Consider the following 16,002-nt stretch of genomic DNA (forward strand, 5'->3'; position numbering starts at 1 on the left):
AAATAAGATAAAGAATCTAAGAGACACTAAATAAGATAAATAAGATACTAAATAAGATAAAGAATCTAAGAGACACTAAATAAGATAAAGAATCTAAGAGACACTAAATAAGATAAAGAATCTAAGAGACACTAAATAAGATAAAGAATCTAAGAGACACTAAATAAGATAAAGAATCTAAGAGACACTAAATAAGATAAAGAATATAAGAGACACTAAATAAGATAAAGAATCTAAGAGACACTAAATAAGATAAAGAATCTAAGAGACACTAAATAAGATAAAGAATCTAAGAGACACTAAATAAGATAAAGAATCTAAGAGACACTAAATAAGATAAAGAATCTAAGAGACACTAAATAAGATAAAGAATCTAAGAGACACTAAATAAGATAAAGAATCTAAGAGACACTAAATAAGACAAAAAAATAAAGATAAGCAATACTGGAACATGAAACAGACGTAATTGAGCTGCTCTCTTAAAATAATTCAAAACCGATTGTTACCGAATTCCCATGTTAACAAAACAACATGTTCCCCCAAACCCCATGTTACCCAAAACCCCATGTTACCCCAAACTCCATATTAACAAAACCCCATGTTACCCAAACCCCATGTTACCCCCAAAAAACATGTTACCCAAAACCCCATGTTACCAAACCCCATGTTACCCAAAAAACCCATGTTACCCAAACCCCATGTTACCAAACCCCATGTTACCCAAACCTCATGTTATCCAAAACCCCATGTTACCCAGAACCCCATGTTACCAAACCCCATGTTACCCAGAACCCCATGTTACCAAAACCCCATGTTACCCAAAACCCCATGTTATCCAAAAAACCCATGTTACCCAAACCCCATGTTACCCAAAACCCCATGTTACCCAGAACCCCATGTTACCCAAAACCCCATGTTACCAAAACTCCATGTTACCTCAAACCCCATGTTACTCTGGTGATAAAAACCAAACTAAATGAATAATGGTGGTTGCAGTCACTACTTTTAGATTTCCTCCAAGGTTCTAGAAAGAGAAACTAATTCTGAACTTGTTATTAAAATTAGAACCACTTCAGGTTTGTCACAACATTTTAAACACCAGTCCACTGCTGACCATTGATTTTAAACACAAAACTGGCCTAAGATCAGCATGTAGGGTCAGCTTCATTCTACTCCTACTCCGTCCCCTGGGCTGCTCTCTCCTCTCCCGGTCCAGCTTCAGCTCTGGAGCTCAGAGAGACCATCTCCATGGCATTGACATAAAGATCCATGCTGCTCACCCTGTTCACTCTCTTCTGCCTCCTGGTGGGCTAGAGAGACACAGCACCAACAGTCAGACATTTACTCTCTGGTACTCCATTCTCTCCCTCCCTCTCCCTCTCGCCCTCTAGTTTAAATGACTTGGTACATCTGAGTAAATGTCTTTACCTTGTAGTACAGGTAGGAGGTGGTGATTGTTGTCAGTAGGATCAGCAGCACTACAACGTGTCTGATGATGAAGGCTGGCAGAGGAGAGGCTGCAAACAGAAACACCTTTGATGAGGGGACTGATCATCATCACATAGATCTGTGGGAAATCTGTCAATGACAAAGTTATAAGTCTGGTTCCTGTTCAGTTACCTGTGATGGTGAGGGAGAGGAGCTCACTTTCAGAGGAGAAGTTATGAGAGAAAACATAATTGTCATAAACACAGCTGTAGTTCCCTTGGTGGGAGTCATCTGCAGCAGGGAAGAGGAAGGCAGCAGAGTGATTGACAGCTGGCTGGGTCTGGGTTCTGTTAGAGCCGGTGAATGTGAGGAGGAAGGAGCCTCCTGGGTACTGTGGCTGAGTGGAGCAGGTGATGGTGAAGTTGTAGCCCCTGAACATCTCAGGCCCCTGGTGGCCCCTGAAGACCCCTCCCATTGGGTCAGTCAGGAAGATATCAGGCTGGACCAGGAGATCTGTAACAATAAAAGAGAACAAGAAATACCTCTTCAACTAGTTTCCTATAGATATGACAATAACATCAGCATGTAACAGTGCCAGCCACCCTCCCTCACAGGGCAACATGAGTAGTGGGCCTACAGTCACTGAGACAACATATGTTGATATCAGGCTGAAGCAGGACATCTGGAACTAGAGGAGAGAAAAAGAAAACGTAGCTCCTCAACTACTTTCCTCATTTAGATGTGACAATAACATGACATGTGACAGTGGTAGTGAGTAGAGACGTTCACTGAGGTAACACTCAAATACAAAAGCATTCTGGGATATTTAAGTTGTATTTGATTCCAACTTGACTGAGTGATCTATTTAGTAAAGCAGACTGACAAGTTAAACAGTCATCATGAGAGGTGCAGAGGAAGGTGTATGAATGAAGGAAATCAGTTGAATATAATTATAATATGTTGATATTTCCTGAGCAGATCACTGTGAGTCCAGGAAGGAGATATAATACATGGACTAAAGTATGGAACTCAGCAATGAGTTTTACAACAGAGGATTATTTTTACGCTCACGTGGTTCAGCCCTCGACTGTCTGCTGTGAGCTTGTGTTGTCTACCACTTCACGGCTGAGCCGTTTTGCTCCTAGATATCACGTTGAAATTCAGAACCCTTCAGAAAACATTTTACTGCTGATGTTTGTCATGATTTTTGCTCAATTTTATACACCTGTCAGGAACAGGTGTGGCTGGAATCCATGAATGTCCACATACTTTTGGTGTGTACTGTTAATTACCTGAGCAGATCACTGGAGCCACAACCCAGTGAAGACTCAGGCCCAGAACACTACTACAGAAACTGTACATACACCCTGCAGCTACATCCCTCTGGGCCCTGTCATCAGCTCCCACAGTCCTCCACTCTCCCTGGTCGTACCACTCCACTCCACCAGCACAGCGACTGCCTCCTCCCACCAGCCTCACATAATCAGGCTCTGAGAAAAGGAAAGAGAGAGACAGTAATCTGACTATTTTCTCATTAAAACCCACCTATATTGTCTCTCATATTCTTCACTCCAGGTGAGAAAAAAATGTTGACTGAGTGACAAACTGTTTCTTACCTGAGCAGGTGAGTCCAACAGCATTACCAGGTAGGCAGGTGTTGTTCTCTCTGTCTGAGGTGTCACAGTCCAGGAGAAGGGACTCATTACCTTTACACTGGAACTCTTTATCCCAGGTCTGACCCTCACCTTCTCCATAGAGCCCCCCCTGTAGAGCTGCAGGAGCCCCACAGCCAAACTCCCTACAGACTACCTCTGCATCCTGCCGGTCAAAGTCAGCTTCACACACTGAGGCCCAGGACTGATTGGACTTCACCTCCACTCTCCCAGAGCAGAGACCAGCTCCATCCACAAGCCGCACAGACTCTGGAGAAAAAGAGTTGGTTGAACATTCAATCAGTTTTGTTGATGACACTGTCAAGGACTAAACACAAATATGTTGGATAAAAGATTGTAGTTTGCTATGTTTGATACTGTAAGAGGTAGAAATGGGTTCTCAGTCACTCGGGATCAGGTTGGGAATAATGCAGGCAGGAGACAGGAATAAGTTCACTTCACTGTTCACACACAGCTTAACTACAAGGTCTGATTCATTATGTCACGGTCAGGATTGGCTGGGCCAATAGTGGAAAAGGTTACTGGTTATAATGACATCCCTGGTGAGAACTCAGTGATAAAAATATATTCTCTCTCTCATCTCTCTGTCTTCCTCTCCTCCTCCCTCATTCTCTTTGTGAGAGTGGTTGTGAGTAGAGACATTCACTGAGATAACACTCAAATGCAAATGCATTCTGGGATATTTAAGTTGCATTTCATTTCTACTTGACTGAGTGATCTATTTAGTAAAGCAGACTGACAAGTTAAACAGTCATCATGAGAGGTGCAGAGGAAGGTGTATGAATGAAGGAAATCAGTTGAATATAATTATAATATGTTGATATTTCCTGAGCAGATCACTGTGAGTCCAGGAAGGAGATATAATACATGGACTAAAGTATGTGGAACTCAGCAGTGAGTTTTACAACAGAGGATTATTTTTACGCTCTACGTGGTTCAGCCCTCGACTGTCTGTTCTGTGAGCTTGTGTTGTCTACCACTTCACGGCTGAGCCGTTGTTGCTCCTAGATATGCAACGTTGAAATTCACTGAACCCTTCAGAAAGGACATTTTACTGCTGATGTTTGTCTATGGAGATTGCATGGCCATGTGCTCAATTTTATACACCTGTCAGGAACAGGTGTGGCTGAAATAGCCGAATCCACGAATGTCCACATACTTTTGGCCATATAGTGTAACTTGTTATTATTACCTGAGCAGATCACTGTGAGTCCAGGAGAGAGATCATAACTTCTGGAACACTCCCTCAGTGAAGACTCAGATCCATAACAGGAAACTCTAAACCCTCTAGTGGTGTCTCCAAGTAGTACTGAAACAGTGGAGCCACAGCCCAGCTGTCTACACACTACTGCAGCTACATCCCAGTCTTCAGCTCCCACAGTCCTCCACTCTCCCTGGTCGTACCACTCCACTCCACCAGCACAGCGACTGCCTCCTCCCACCAGCCTCACATCATCAGGCTCTGAGAAAAGAAAAGAGAGAGACAGTAATCTTACTATTTTCTCACAAAAACACACCTATATTGTCTCTCATATTCTTCACTCCAGATGAGAAACAATGTTGACTGAGTGACAAACTGTTTCTTACCTGAGCAGGTGAGTCCAACAGCATCACCAGGTAGGCAGGTGTTGTTCTCTCTGTCTGAGGTGTCACAGTCCAGGAGAAGGGACTCATTACCTTTACACTGGAACTCTTTATCCCAGGTCTGACCCTCACCTTCTCCATAGAGCCCCCCCTGTAGAGCTGCAGGTGCCCCACAGCCAAACTCCCTACAGACTACCTCTGCATCCTGCCGGTCAAAGTCAGCTTCACACACTGAGGCCCAGGACTGATTGGACTTCACCTCCACTCTCCCAGAGCAGAGACCAGCTCCATCCACAAGCCGCACAGACTCTGGAGAAAAAGAGTTGGTTGAACATTCAATCAGATTTGTTGATGACACTGTTGAGGACTAAACACAAATATTTTGGATAAAAGATTGTAGTTTGCTATGTTTGATACTGTAAGAGGTAGAAATGGGTTCTTAGTCACTCAGGATCGGGTTGGGAATAATGCAGGCAGGAGACAGGAATAAGTTCACTTCACTTTATAGAAAATAAACAGCTGGACATCCATCAGGCAGCTTCACTTCAGTACCATCTGAACTACAATGATCTGCCCATGAACATCTCCCATAAACCAATATGACAAACACAAATATAATGTTTAAATACATCTGACATCTCTCCCTCTATTTTAATGAGATAAAAACACATAAAGATGATACATGGTAATATTGTATAATGTATAAATAAATCTCTCAATATGACCAGTCTCTTACCTGAACAGGTCACATGATGATAATATCCACCATCACAGACACCAGGTCCTCCTCTTACAATGTTACACTGTCTAATAGAATTTCCATAGCAACCACCTAGTATGACTCTTCGTTTTCCATCTTCAAGCAGAGGTCCTCCAGATTCAGCTACAGGATTCCCACAGTTCAGCTCTCTACACACAAACCTGACCTCTTTCATCATGCTCCACCAACTAGTACAAAGACCTAACCACTCTCCTTCATTGAAGACTTCCACTGTCCCAGAACAGGAAGTGGTCCCATTCACCAGTCTGACTGAGAGTTCAGCTGTAAACAGCAGAGAGGAAAACACAGTGGTGAGGACAGATGATGACAGTGATTCTGTTATTCTAACAGCAGTGATGCTTTGTGGTTGACAAGTATTAGTAGTTCCATAAAACACTACTTGTTATTGGGGTTTAGAATGGTTTGTATGGACACATGAATTTCTCCATGTGGGATAATAAAGTTGACTAATATTGAACTGCTTCTACACCTGCAATGTTTGCTGTTTGAGGTTTTAGGCTGGGTTTCTGTACAGCACTTTGAGATATCAGCTCATGTACGAAGGGCTATATAAATACATTTGATTTGATTTGATATAAACTGCTAGAATCACTGTAGATTTATACTCTACCTACCTGGTGGACTGACGCTTTGAGCCTGGAGATCTGAGGAGAAAGAGAGAGACAGAGGAGAAAGAGAGAGACAGAGGAAGAGAGAGGCAGAGTTTAAATGAACATCAACATGACATTTCATGATGTGATGGGGAAGAAAGGCTTATCGTTGGTCTGGTGCAACAACACCCATGTGGACATACATCCTATCTGCAAAAGTATGTGGACACCCCTTCAAATTAGTGGATTCTATTTCAGCCACACCCCTTCCCCACCCCTTCCACACACTAATACAGGCAAACATTGGCTGTAGAATGGCCTTCCTGAAGAGCTCAGTGACTTTCAACATGGCACCATCATAGGATGCCACTTTTCCAACAAGTCAGTTTGGCCCCGGTCAACTGTAAGTGCTGTTATTGTGAAGTGGAAACTTCTAGGAGCAACAGCTGCTCAACTGTGAATTGGTAGAGTGTACAAACTGTCTGTCCTCGGTTGCAACACTAACTGCAGAGTTCCAAACTACCTCTAGAAGCAACGTCAGCAGAATAACTGTTCGTTGGGAGCTTCAGGATGAATATTCCATGACGGAGCAGCCACACACAGGCCTAAGATCACCATGGTCAATGCCAAGCGTTGGCTGGAGTGGTGTAAAACTCAGATAACATGAGAACACTACCTGCCCTAAAGCGTAGTGCCAACTGTAAAGTTTGGTTGAGGAGGAATAATGGTCTGGGGATGTTTTCATTGTTCGGATTAGGCCCCTTAGTTCCAGTGAAGGGAAATCTAATCGCATTCTAGACAATTCTGTGCTTCCAACTTTGTGGCAACAGTTTGGGAAGTCCCTTTCCTGTTTCAGCATGACAATTCCCCTGTGCAAAAAGCGAGGTCCATACAGAAATGGCTTGTCGAGATCGGTGTGGAGGAACTTGACTGGCCTGCACAGAGGCTAACCTAAACCCCATCGAATACCTTTGTGATGATTTGAAATGCAGACTGCAATCCAGGCCAAATCGCCCAACATCTGTACCTAAGCTCATTAATGCTCCTGTGGCTGAATGGTAGCAAGTCCATGCAGCAATGTTCCAACATCATTGCCTATCGAATATACAGTGTCTATGGGGTCAAATTGCACTTCCCAAGGCTTCCACTAGATGTCAACAGTCTTTAGAACCTTGTTTGAGGCTTCCACTGTGAAGGAGGGGGGTGAGAGCTGTTTGAGTAAGGGCTCTGCCAGAGTGGCATGAGCTGATCACACTCGCTCACGTGATAGCGACCTGCGTTCCATTGCAATTCTAAAGACAAAGGAATTCTCCGGTTGGAACATTATTGAAGATTTATGTTAAAAACATCGTAAAGATTGATTCTATACATCGTTTGACATGTTTCTACGAACTGTAATATAACTGTTTGTCTGAACCTTCGCCTGGACTTATGAGTTTGGATTTGTTTACCAAACACGCTACCAAAATAGGTATTTGGACATAAATTATGGACTTCATCGAACACAACAAACATTTATTGTGGAACTGGGATTCCTGGGAGTGCATTCTGATGAAGATCATCAAAGGTAAGTGAATATTTATAATGCTATTTCTGACTTCTGTTGACTCCACAACATGGCGGGTATCTGTATGGCTTGTTTTTGTGTCTGTGCGCCATACTCAGATTATTGCATGGTGTGCTTTTCCATAAAGTGTTTTTGAAATCTGACACAGCGGTTGCATTAAGGAGAAGTGGATCTATAATTCCACGCATAACACTTGTATATTTTATCAATGTTTATTATGAGTATTTCTGTAAATTGATGTGGATCTCTGCAAAATCACCAGATGTTTTGGAAGCAAAACATTACTGAACATAATGCGATTTTTGGATATAAATATGAACTTCCTCAAACAAAACATACTTGTATTGTGTAACATGATGTCCTATGAGTGTCATCTGATGAAGATCATCAAAGATTAGTGATACATTTAATCTGTATTTCTGCTTTTTGTGACTCCTCTCTTTGGCTGGAAAAAATGGCTGTTTTTCTGTGACGAGGTGCTGACCGAACATAATATATAATATAATATAATAATATATGCCATTTAGCAGACGCTTTTATCCAAAGCGACTTACAGTCATGTGTGCATACATTCTACGTATGGGTGGTCCCGGGGATCGAACCCACTACCCTGGCGTTACAAGCGCCATGCTCTACCAACTGAGCTACAGAAGGACCGCTACATAATCTGATGCTTTCGTCGTGAAGTCTTTTTGAAATCCGACAATGTTGCGGGATTAATAACAAGTTTATGTATGTTTGAGCAATTTTAATTATGAGATTTCTGTTGTTTGACTGTTGTCAAATCGATCCCGTTAACGGGATCTTAGCCCATCTCTTCCATAGGAGGTTAAATTTGATGACAACACAGTGGTAGGCCTAATCACCGACAACGAGCTCCAAGCACACCATGTCAGTCGTGAAGCGGGCACGACAAAACCTACTCCCCCTCAGGAGACTGAAAAGATTTGGCATGGGTCCTCAGATCCTCAAAAGGTTCTACAGCTCCACCATCGAGAGCATCCTGACTGGTAGCATCACTGCCTGGTACGGCAACTGCTCAGCCTCCGACCACAAGGCACTACAGAGGGTAGTGTGAATGGCCCAGTACATCACTGAGGTCAAGCTTGCTGCCATCCAGGACCTCTATAACAGGCGGTGTCAGAGCAAGGCCCTGAAAATTGTGAAAGACACCAGTCACCCAAGTCATAGTGTTCTCTCTTCTACCACAAGGCAAGCGGTACCGGAGCGCCAAGTCCAGGTCCAAGAGGCTTCTAAACAACTTCTATCCCCAAGCCATAAGACTCCTGAACATCTAGTCAAATGGTTACCCAGACTATTCACATTGCCCCCCCCCTCCCCTCTCAAAACCACTGCCACTCTCTTTTGTCATCTATGCATAGTCACTTAACTTGAAAATAAAAGCGAGCCGCACACTCTAGGAGCTCAGATGCAAATATTTAATTACCAATGTTTCGACAGCCAAGCTGTCTTCATCAGGGTTTCCTACTCCGCTAGCCAGCACCTCTAGCCAGCACCTCTAGCCAGCACCTCTAGCCAGCACCTCGCCTAAATAGGTCTGCGTTTCTTTTTCTTCTAGATAGTCACTTAACTTTACCTCGATGTTCATACTACCTCAACTCACCGGTGCCCCACACACTGACTCTAACCGGTGCCCCACACTCTGACTCTAACCGGTGCCCCCTCACACTGACTCAAACCGGTGCCCCCACACACTGACTCTAACTGGTGCCCACACACTGACTCTAACCGGTGCCCACACACTGACTCTAACCGGTGCCCCCACACACTGACTCTAACCGGTGCCCACACACTGACTCTAACCGGTGCCCCCACACACTGACTCTGACCGGTGCCCCCACACACTGACTCTAACCGGTGCCCCCACACACTGACTCTAACCGGTGCCCCCCCACACTGACTCTGTACCGACACCCCCACACACTGACTCTAACCGGGGCCCCCACACACTGACTCTGTACCGGTGCCCCCACACACTGACTCTAACCGGTGCCCCCACACACTGACTCTAACCGGTGCCCCCACACACTGACTCTAACCGGTGCCCCCACACACTGACTCTAACCGGTGCCCCCACACACTGACTCTAACCGGTGCCCCCCACACTGACTCTAACCGGTGCCCCCCCACACTGACTCTAACCGGTGCCCCCACACACTGACTCTAACCGGTGCCCCCCACACTGACTCTAACCGGTGCCCCCACACTGACTCTAACCGGTGCCCCCACACACTGACTCTAACCGGTGCCCGCCCACACTGACTGTAACCAGTGCCCCCACACACTGACTCTAACCGGTGCCCCCACCCTGACTCTGTACCGACACCCCCTCACACTGACTCTAACCGGTGCCGCCACACTGACTCTAACCGGTGCCCCCACACACTGACTCTAACCGGTGCCCCCCACACTGACTCTAACCGGTGCCCCCTCACACTGACTCTAACCGGTGCCCCCTCACACTGACTCTTTACCGACACCCCCTCACACTGACTCTAACCGGTGCCCCCTACGCACTAACTCTGTACCGACCCCCCCTCACACTGACTCTGTACCGACACCCCCTCACACTGACTCTGTACCGACACCCCTCACACTGACTCTGTACCGACACCCCCTCACACTGACTCTGTACCGACACCCCCTCACACTGATTCTGTACCGGTGCCCCCCACACACTAACTTTAACCGGTGCCCCCACACACTGACTCTAACCGGTGCCCCCACACATGAACTCTAACCGGTGCCCCCTCACACTGACTCTGTACCGACACCCCCTCATACTGACTCTGTACCGACACCCCCTCACACTGACTCTGTACCGACACCCCCTCACATGACTCTGTACCGACACCCCCTCACACTAACGGTGCCCCTCACACTGACTCTGTACCGACCCCTCACACTGACTCTGTAACCGACACCCTCACACACTGACTCTGTACCGACACCCCTCACACTGACTCTGTACCGACACCCCCTCACACTGACTCTGTACCGACACCCCTCACACTGACTCTGTACCGACACCCCCTCACACTGACTCTGTACCAACACCCCTCACACTGACTCTGTACCGACACCCCCTCACACTGACTCTGTACCGACACCCCCTCACACACTGACTCTGTACCGACACCCCCTCACACTGACTCTGTACCGACACCCCTCACACTGACCCCTCACACTGACTCTGTACCGACACCCCCTCACCCCCTCACACTGACTCTCACACCTCTGCACCCCCTCACACTGACTCTCACACTGACTGACACTGACCCCTCACACTAACTCTAACCGATGCCCCCTCACACTGACTCTGTACCGACACCCCCTCACACTAACTCTAACCGGTGCCCCCTCACACTGACTCTGTACCGACACCCCCTCACACTGACTCTGTACCGACACCCCCTCACACTGACTCTGTACCGGCACCCCCTCACACTGACTCTGTACCGACACCCCCTCACACTAACTCTAACCGACACCCCCTCACACTGACTCTGTACCGACACCCCCTCACACTAACTCTAACCGGTGCCCCCTCACACTGACTCTGTACCGACACCCCCTCACACTGACTCTGTACCACACCCCTCACACTAACTCTAACCGGTGCCCCCTCACACTGACTCTGTACCGACACCCCCTCACACTGACTCTGTACCGACACCCCCTCACACTAACTCTAACCGGTGCCCCCTCACACTGACTCTGTACCGACACCCCCTCATACTGACTCTGTACCGACACCCCCTCACACTGACTCTGTACCGACACCCCCTCACACTGACTTTGTACTGACACCCCCTCACACCGACTCTGTACCGACACCCCCTCACACTGACTCTGTACTGACACCCCCTCACACTGACTCTGTACCGACACCCCCTCACACTGACTCTGTACCGACACCCCCTCACACTGACTCTGTACCGACACCCCCTCACACTGACTCTGTACCGACACCCTCACACCTCACACTCACTCTGTACCGACCCCCTCACACTGACTCTGTACCGACACCCTCACACTGACTCTGTACCGACACCCCCTCACACTGACTCTGTACCGACCCCCTCACACTGACTCTGTACCGACACCCCCCCCTCACACTGACTCTGTACCGACACCCCCTCACACTGACTCTGTACCTGACACCCCTCACACTGACTCTGTACCGACACCCCTCACACTGACTCTGTACCGACACCCCTCACACTGACTCTGTACCGACACCCCCTCACACTGACTCTGTACCGACACCCCTCACACTGACTCTGTACCGACACCCCCTCACACTAACTCTAACAGGTGCCCCTCACACTGACTCTGTACCGACACCCCCTCACACTGACTCTACCGACACCCCTCACACTGACACCCCCTCACACTGACTCTGTACCGACACCCCCTCACTGACTGTAACCGACCCCCCTCACACTGACTCACCCCCTCACACTGACTCTACCGGTGCCCCCCCTCACACTGACTCTGTACCGACCCTCACACTGACTCTGTATCGACACACCCCCCCTCACACTAACTCTAACCTCTGTGACCCCTCACACTGACTCTGTACCGACACCCCCTCACACTGACTCTGTACCGGTGCCCCCTCACACTGACTCTAACCCACCCCCTCACACTGACTCTGTACCGACACCCCCTCACACTGACTCTGTACCGACACCCCCTCACACTAACTCTGACTCTGTGACCCCTCACACTGACTCTGTACCGACACCCCCTCACACTGACTCTGTACCGACACCCCCTCACACTGACTCTGTACCGACACCCCCTCACACTGACTTTGTACCGACACCCTCCCCTCTGTACCGACACCCTCACACTGACTCTGTACCGACACCCCCTCACACTGACTCTGTACCGACACCCCCTCACACTGACTCTGTACTGACACCCCCTCACACTGACTCTGTACCGACACCCTCACACTGACTCTGTACCGACACACTGACTCTGTACCGACACCCCCTCACACTGACTCTGTACCGACACCCCCTCACACTGACTCTGTACCGACACCCCCCACACTGACTCTGTACCGACACCCCCACACTGACTCTGTACCGACACCCCCTCACACTGACTCTGTACCGACACCCCCTCACACTGACTCTGTACCGACACCCCCTCACACTGACTCTGTACCGACACCCCTCACACTGACTCTGTACCGACACCCCCTCACACTGACTCTGTACCGACACCCCCTCACACTGACTCTGTACCGACACCCCCTCACACTGACTCTAACCGGTGCCCCCTCACACTGACTCTGTACCGACACCCCCTCACACTGACTCTGTACCGACACCCCCTCACACTGACTCTGTACCGACACCCCCTCACACTGACTCTGTACCGACACCCCCTCACACTGACTCTGTACCGACACCCCCTCACACTGACTCTGTACCGACACCCCCTCACACTGACTCTGTACCGACACCCCCTCACACTGACTCTGTACCGACACCCCCTCACACTGACTCTGTCACACTGACTCCCCGACACACTGACTCTGTACCGACACCCCTCACACTGACTCTAACTGCCCCTCACACTGACTCTGTACCGACACCCCCTCACACTGACTCTGTACCGACACCCCCTCACACTGACTCTGTACCGACACCCCCTCACACTGACTCTGTACCGACACCCCCTCACACTGACTCTGTACCGACACCCCCTCACACTGACTCTGTACCGACACCCCCTCACACTGACTCTGTACCGACACCCCCTCACACTGACTCTGTACCGACACCCCCTCACACTGACTCTGTACCGACACCCCCTCACACTGACTCTGTACCGACACCCCCTCACACTGACTCTGTACCGACACCCCCTCACACTGACTCTGTACCGACACCCCCTCACACTGACTCTCACACACCCCTCACACTGACTCTGTACCGACACCCTCACACTGACTCACCGACACCCCTCACACTGACTCTGTACCGACACCCCCTCACACTGACTCTGTACCGACACCCCCTCACACTGACTCTGTACCGACACCCCTCACACTGACTCTGTACCGACCCTCACACCCCTCACACTGACTCTGTACCGACACCCCCTCACACTGACTCTGTACGGGTGACACCCCCTCACACTGACTCTGTACCGACACCCCCTCACACTGACTCTGTACCGACACCCTCACACTGACTCTGTACCGACACCCTCACACTGACTCTGTACCGACACCCCCTCACACTGACTCTGTACCGACACCCCCTCACACTGACTCTGTACCGACACCCCCTCACACTGACTCTCTAACCGACCCCTCACACTGACTCTGTACCGACACCCCTCACACTGACTCTGTACCGACACCCCCTCACACTGACTCTGTACCGACACCCCCTCACACTGACTAACTCTACACTGACTCTGTACCCCCTCACACTGACTCTGTACCGACACCCCCTCACACTGACTCTGTACCGACACCCCCTCACACTGACTCTGTACCGACACCCCCTCACACTGACTCTGTACCGACACCCCCTCACACTGACTCTGTACCGACACCCCTCACACTGACTCTGTACCGACACCCCCTCACACTGACTCTAACCGGACCCCCTCACACTGACTCTGTACCGACACCCCTCACACTGACTCTGTACCGACACCCCCTCACACTGACTCTGTACCGACACCCCCTCACACTAACTCTAACCGGTGCCCCCTCACACTGACTCTGTGACCCCTCACACTGACTCTGTACCGACACCCCTCACACTGACTCTGTACCGACACCCCCTCACACTGACTCTGTACCGACCCCCTCACACTGACTCTGTACCGACACCCCTCACACTGACTCTGACACCCCCTCACACTGACTCTGTACCGACACCCCCTCACACTGACTCTGTACCGACACCCCCTCACACTGACTCACTGACTCTGTACCGACACCCCTCACACTGACTCTGTACCGACACCCCCTCACCCTCACACTGACTCTGTACCGACACCCCCTCACACTGACTCTGTACCGACACCCCCTCACACTGACTCTGTACCGACACCCCCTCACACTGACTCTGTACCGACACCCCCTCACACTGACTCTGTACCGACACCCCTGTAAATACTGTTATTTTTCACTGCTGCTCTTTAATTACTTTTATCTCTTCTTCTCTGTATTTGTTAACTGCCCTCTCGGTTAGGGGCTCGTCAGTAAACATTTCACTGTAAGGAAACTGTTGTATTCGGCGCATGTGACCATTAACATTTGATTTGACTCTGAACTTACATCGTTATAGACTGCATTTTTTTATTGCGCATTTTGCTATTTTGCTATTTGCCTCATGACTCCTGCAGACTTTGTTGACTACAAACTTTCTTTACAAACTATGTTTGTTCCCACACTTGGGACTCTGACTCTCTATTGGTTACATGGACTTTTGGCCTCCCATCCTTTTCCCACCACCTCTCGCTGGCTTTGTATTCATGTTACCTGAGGAAATCGCTGTACAAGAGGATCTTGTTGCCATCTGATGGACATTCAGATGTCAGAAATCAGCACTGCAGATCTCTCCCTGTCCTCTGCACTGCAGATCTCTCCCTGTCCTCTGCAATGCAGATCTCTCCCTGTCCTCTGCACTGCAGATCTCTCCCTGTCCTCTGCACTGCAGATCTCTCCCTGTCCTCTGCACTGATCACCCCCTCTGCACTGCAGATCTCTGTCCTCTGCAAGCACTCTGCAGATCTCTCCCTGTCCTCTGCACTGCAGATCTCTCCCTGTCCTCTGCAATGCAGATCTCTCCCTGTCCTCTGCACTGCAGATCTCTCCCTGTCCTCTGCACTGCAGATCTCTCCCTGTCCTCTGCACTGCAGATCTCTCCCTGTCCTCTGCACTGCAGATCTCTCCCTGTCCTCTGCACTGCAGATCTCTCCCTGTCCTCTGCACTGCAGATCTCTCCCTGTCCTCTGCACTGCAGATCTCTCCCTGTCCTCTGCACTGCAGATCTCTCCCTGTCCTCTGCAATGCAGATCTCTCCCTGTCCTCTGCACTGCAGATCTCTCCTCTGCACTGCAGATCTCTCCCCTCTGCACTGCAGATCTCTCCCTGTCCTCTGCAATGCAGATCTCTCCCTGTCCTCTGCACTGCAGATCTCTCCCTGTCCTCTGCACTGCAGATCTCTCCCTGTCCTCTGCACTGCAGATCTCTCCCTGTCCTCTGCACTGCAGATCTCTCCCTGTCCTCTGCAATGCAGATCTCTCCCTGTCCTCTGCACTGCAGATCTCTCCCTGTCCTCTGTGCAGATCTCTCCCTCCTCTGCACTGCAGATC

The 16,002-nt window shown here is 49.2% G+C and overlaps 1 protein-coding gene across 1 annotated transcript in view; it reads right to left on the reverse strand.

The window, feature by feature from the left end:
* Positions 1-870: 870 nt before the first annotated feature.
* The window catches only part of LOC127916997 (CD5 antigen-like), a 30,544-nt gene continuing 15,412 nt past the window's right edge, over positions 871-16,002 (reverse strand). The window contains exons 3-9 of the mRNA XM_052500455.1: positions 6,081-6,110; positions 5,422-5,727; positions 4,689-4,994; positions 4,294-4,563; positions 1,621-1,941; positions 1,429-1,517; positions 871-1,310 (exon numbers count right to left, since the gene is read on the reverse strand). Coding sequence (XP_052356415.1) covers positions 1,176-1,310; positions 1,429-1,517; positions 1,621-1,941; positions 4,294-4,563; positions 4,689-4,994; positions 5,422-5,727; positions 6,081-6,110 — 1,457 coding nt within the window. The 3' untranslated portion in view covers positions 871-1,175. The remainder of the gene's footprint in view (positions 1,311-1,428; positions 1,518-1,620; positions 1,942-4,293; positions 4,564-4,688; positions 4,995-5,421; positions 5,728-6,080; positions 6,111-16,002) is intronic.

The sequence above is a fragment of the Oncorhynchus keta genome, unplaced genomic scaffold (genome assembly GCF_023373465.1).
Source record: "Oncorhynchus keta strain PuntledgeMale-10-30-2019 unplaced genomic scaffold, Oket_V2 Un_contig_1056_pilon_pilon, whole genome shotgun sequence".
Classification (NCBI taxonomy): domain Eukaryota; kingdom Metazoa; phylum Chordata; class Actinopteri; order Salmoniformes; family Salmonidae; genus Oncorhynchus; species Oncorhynchus keta.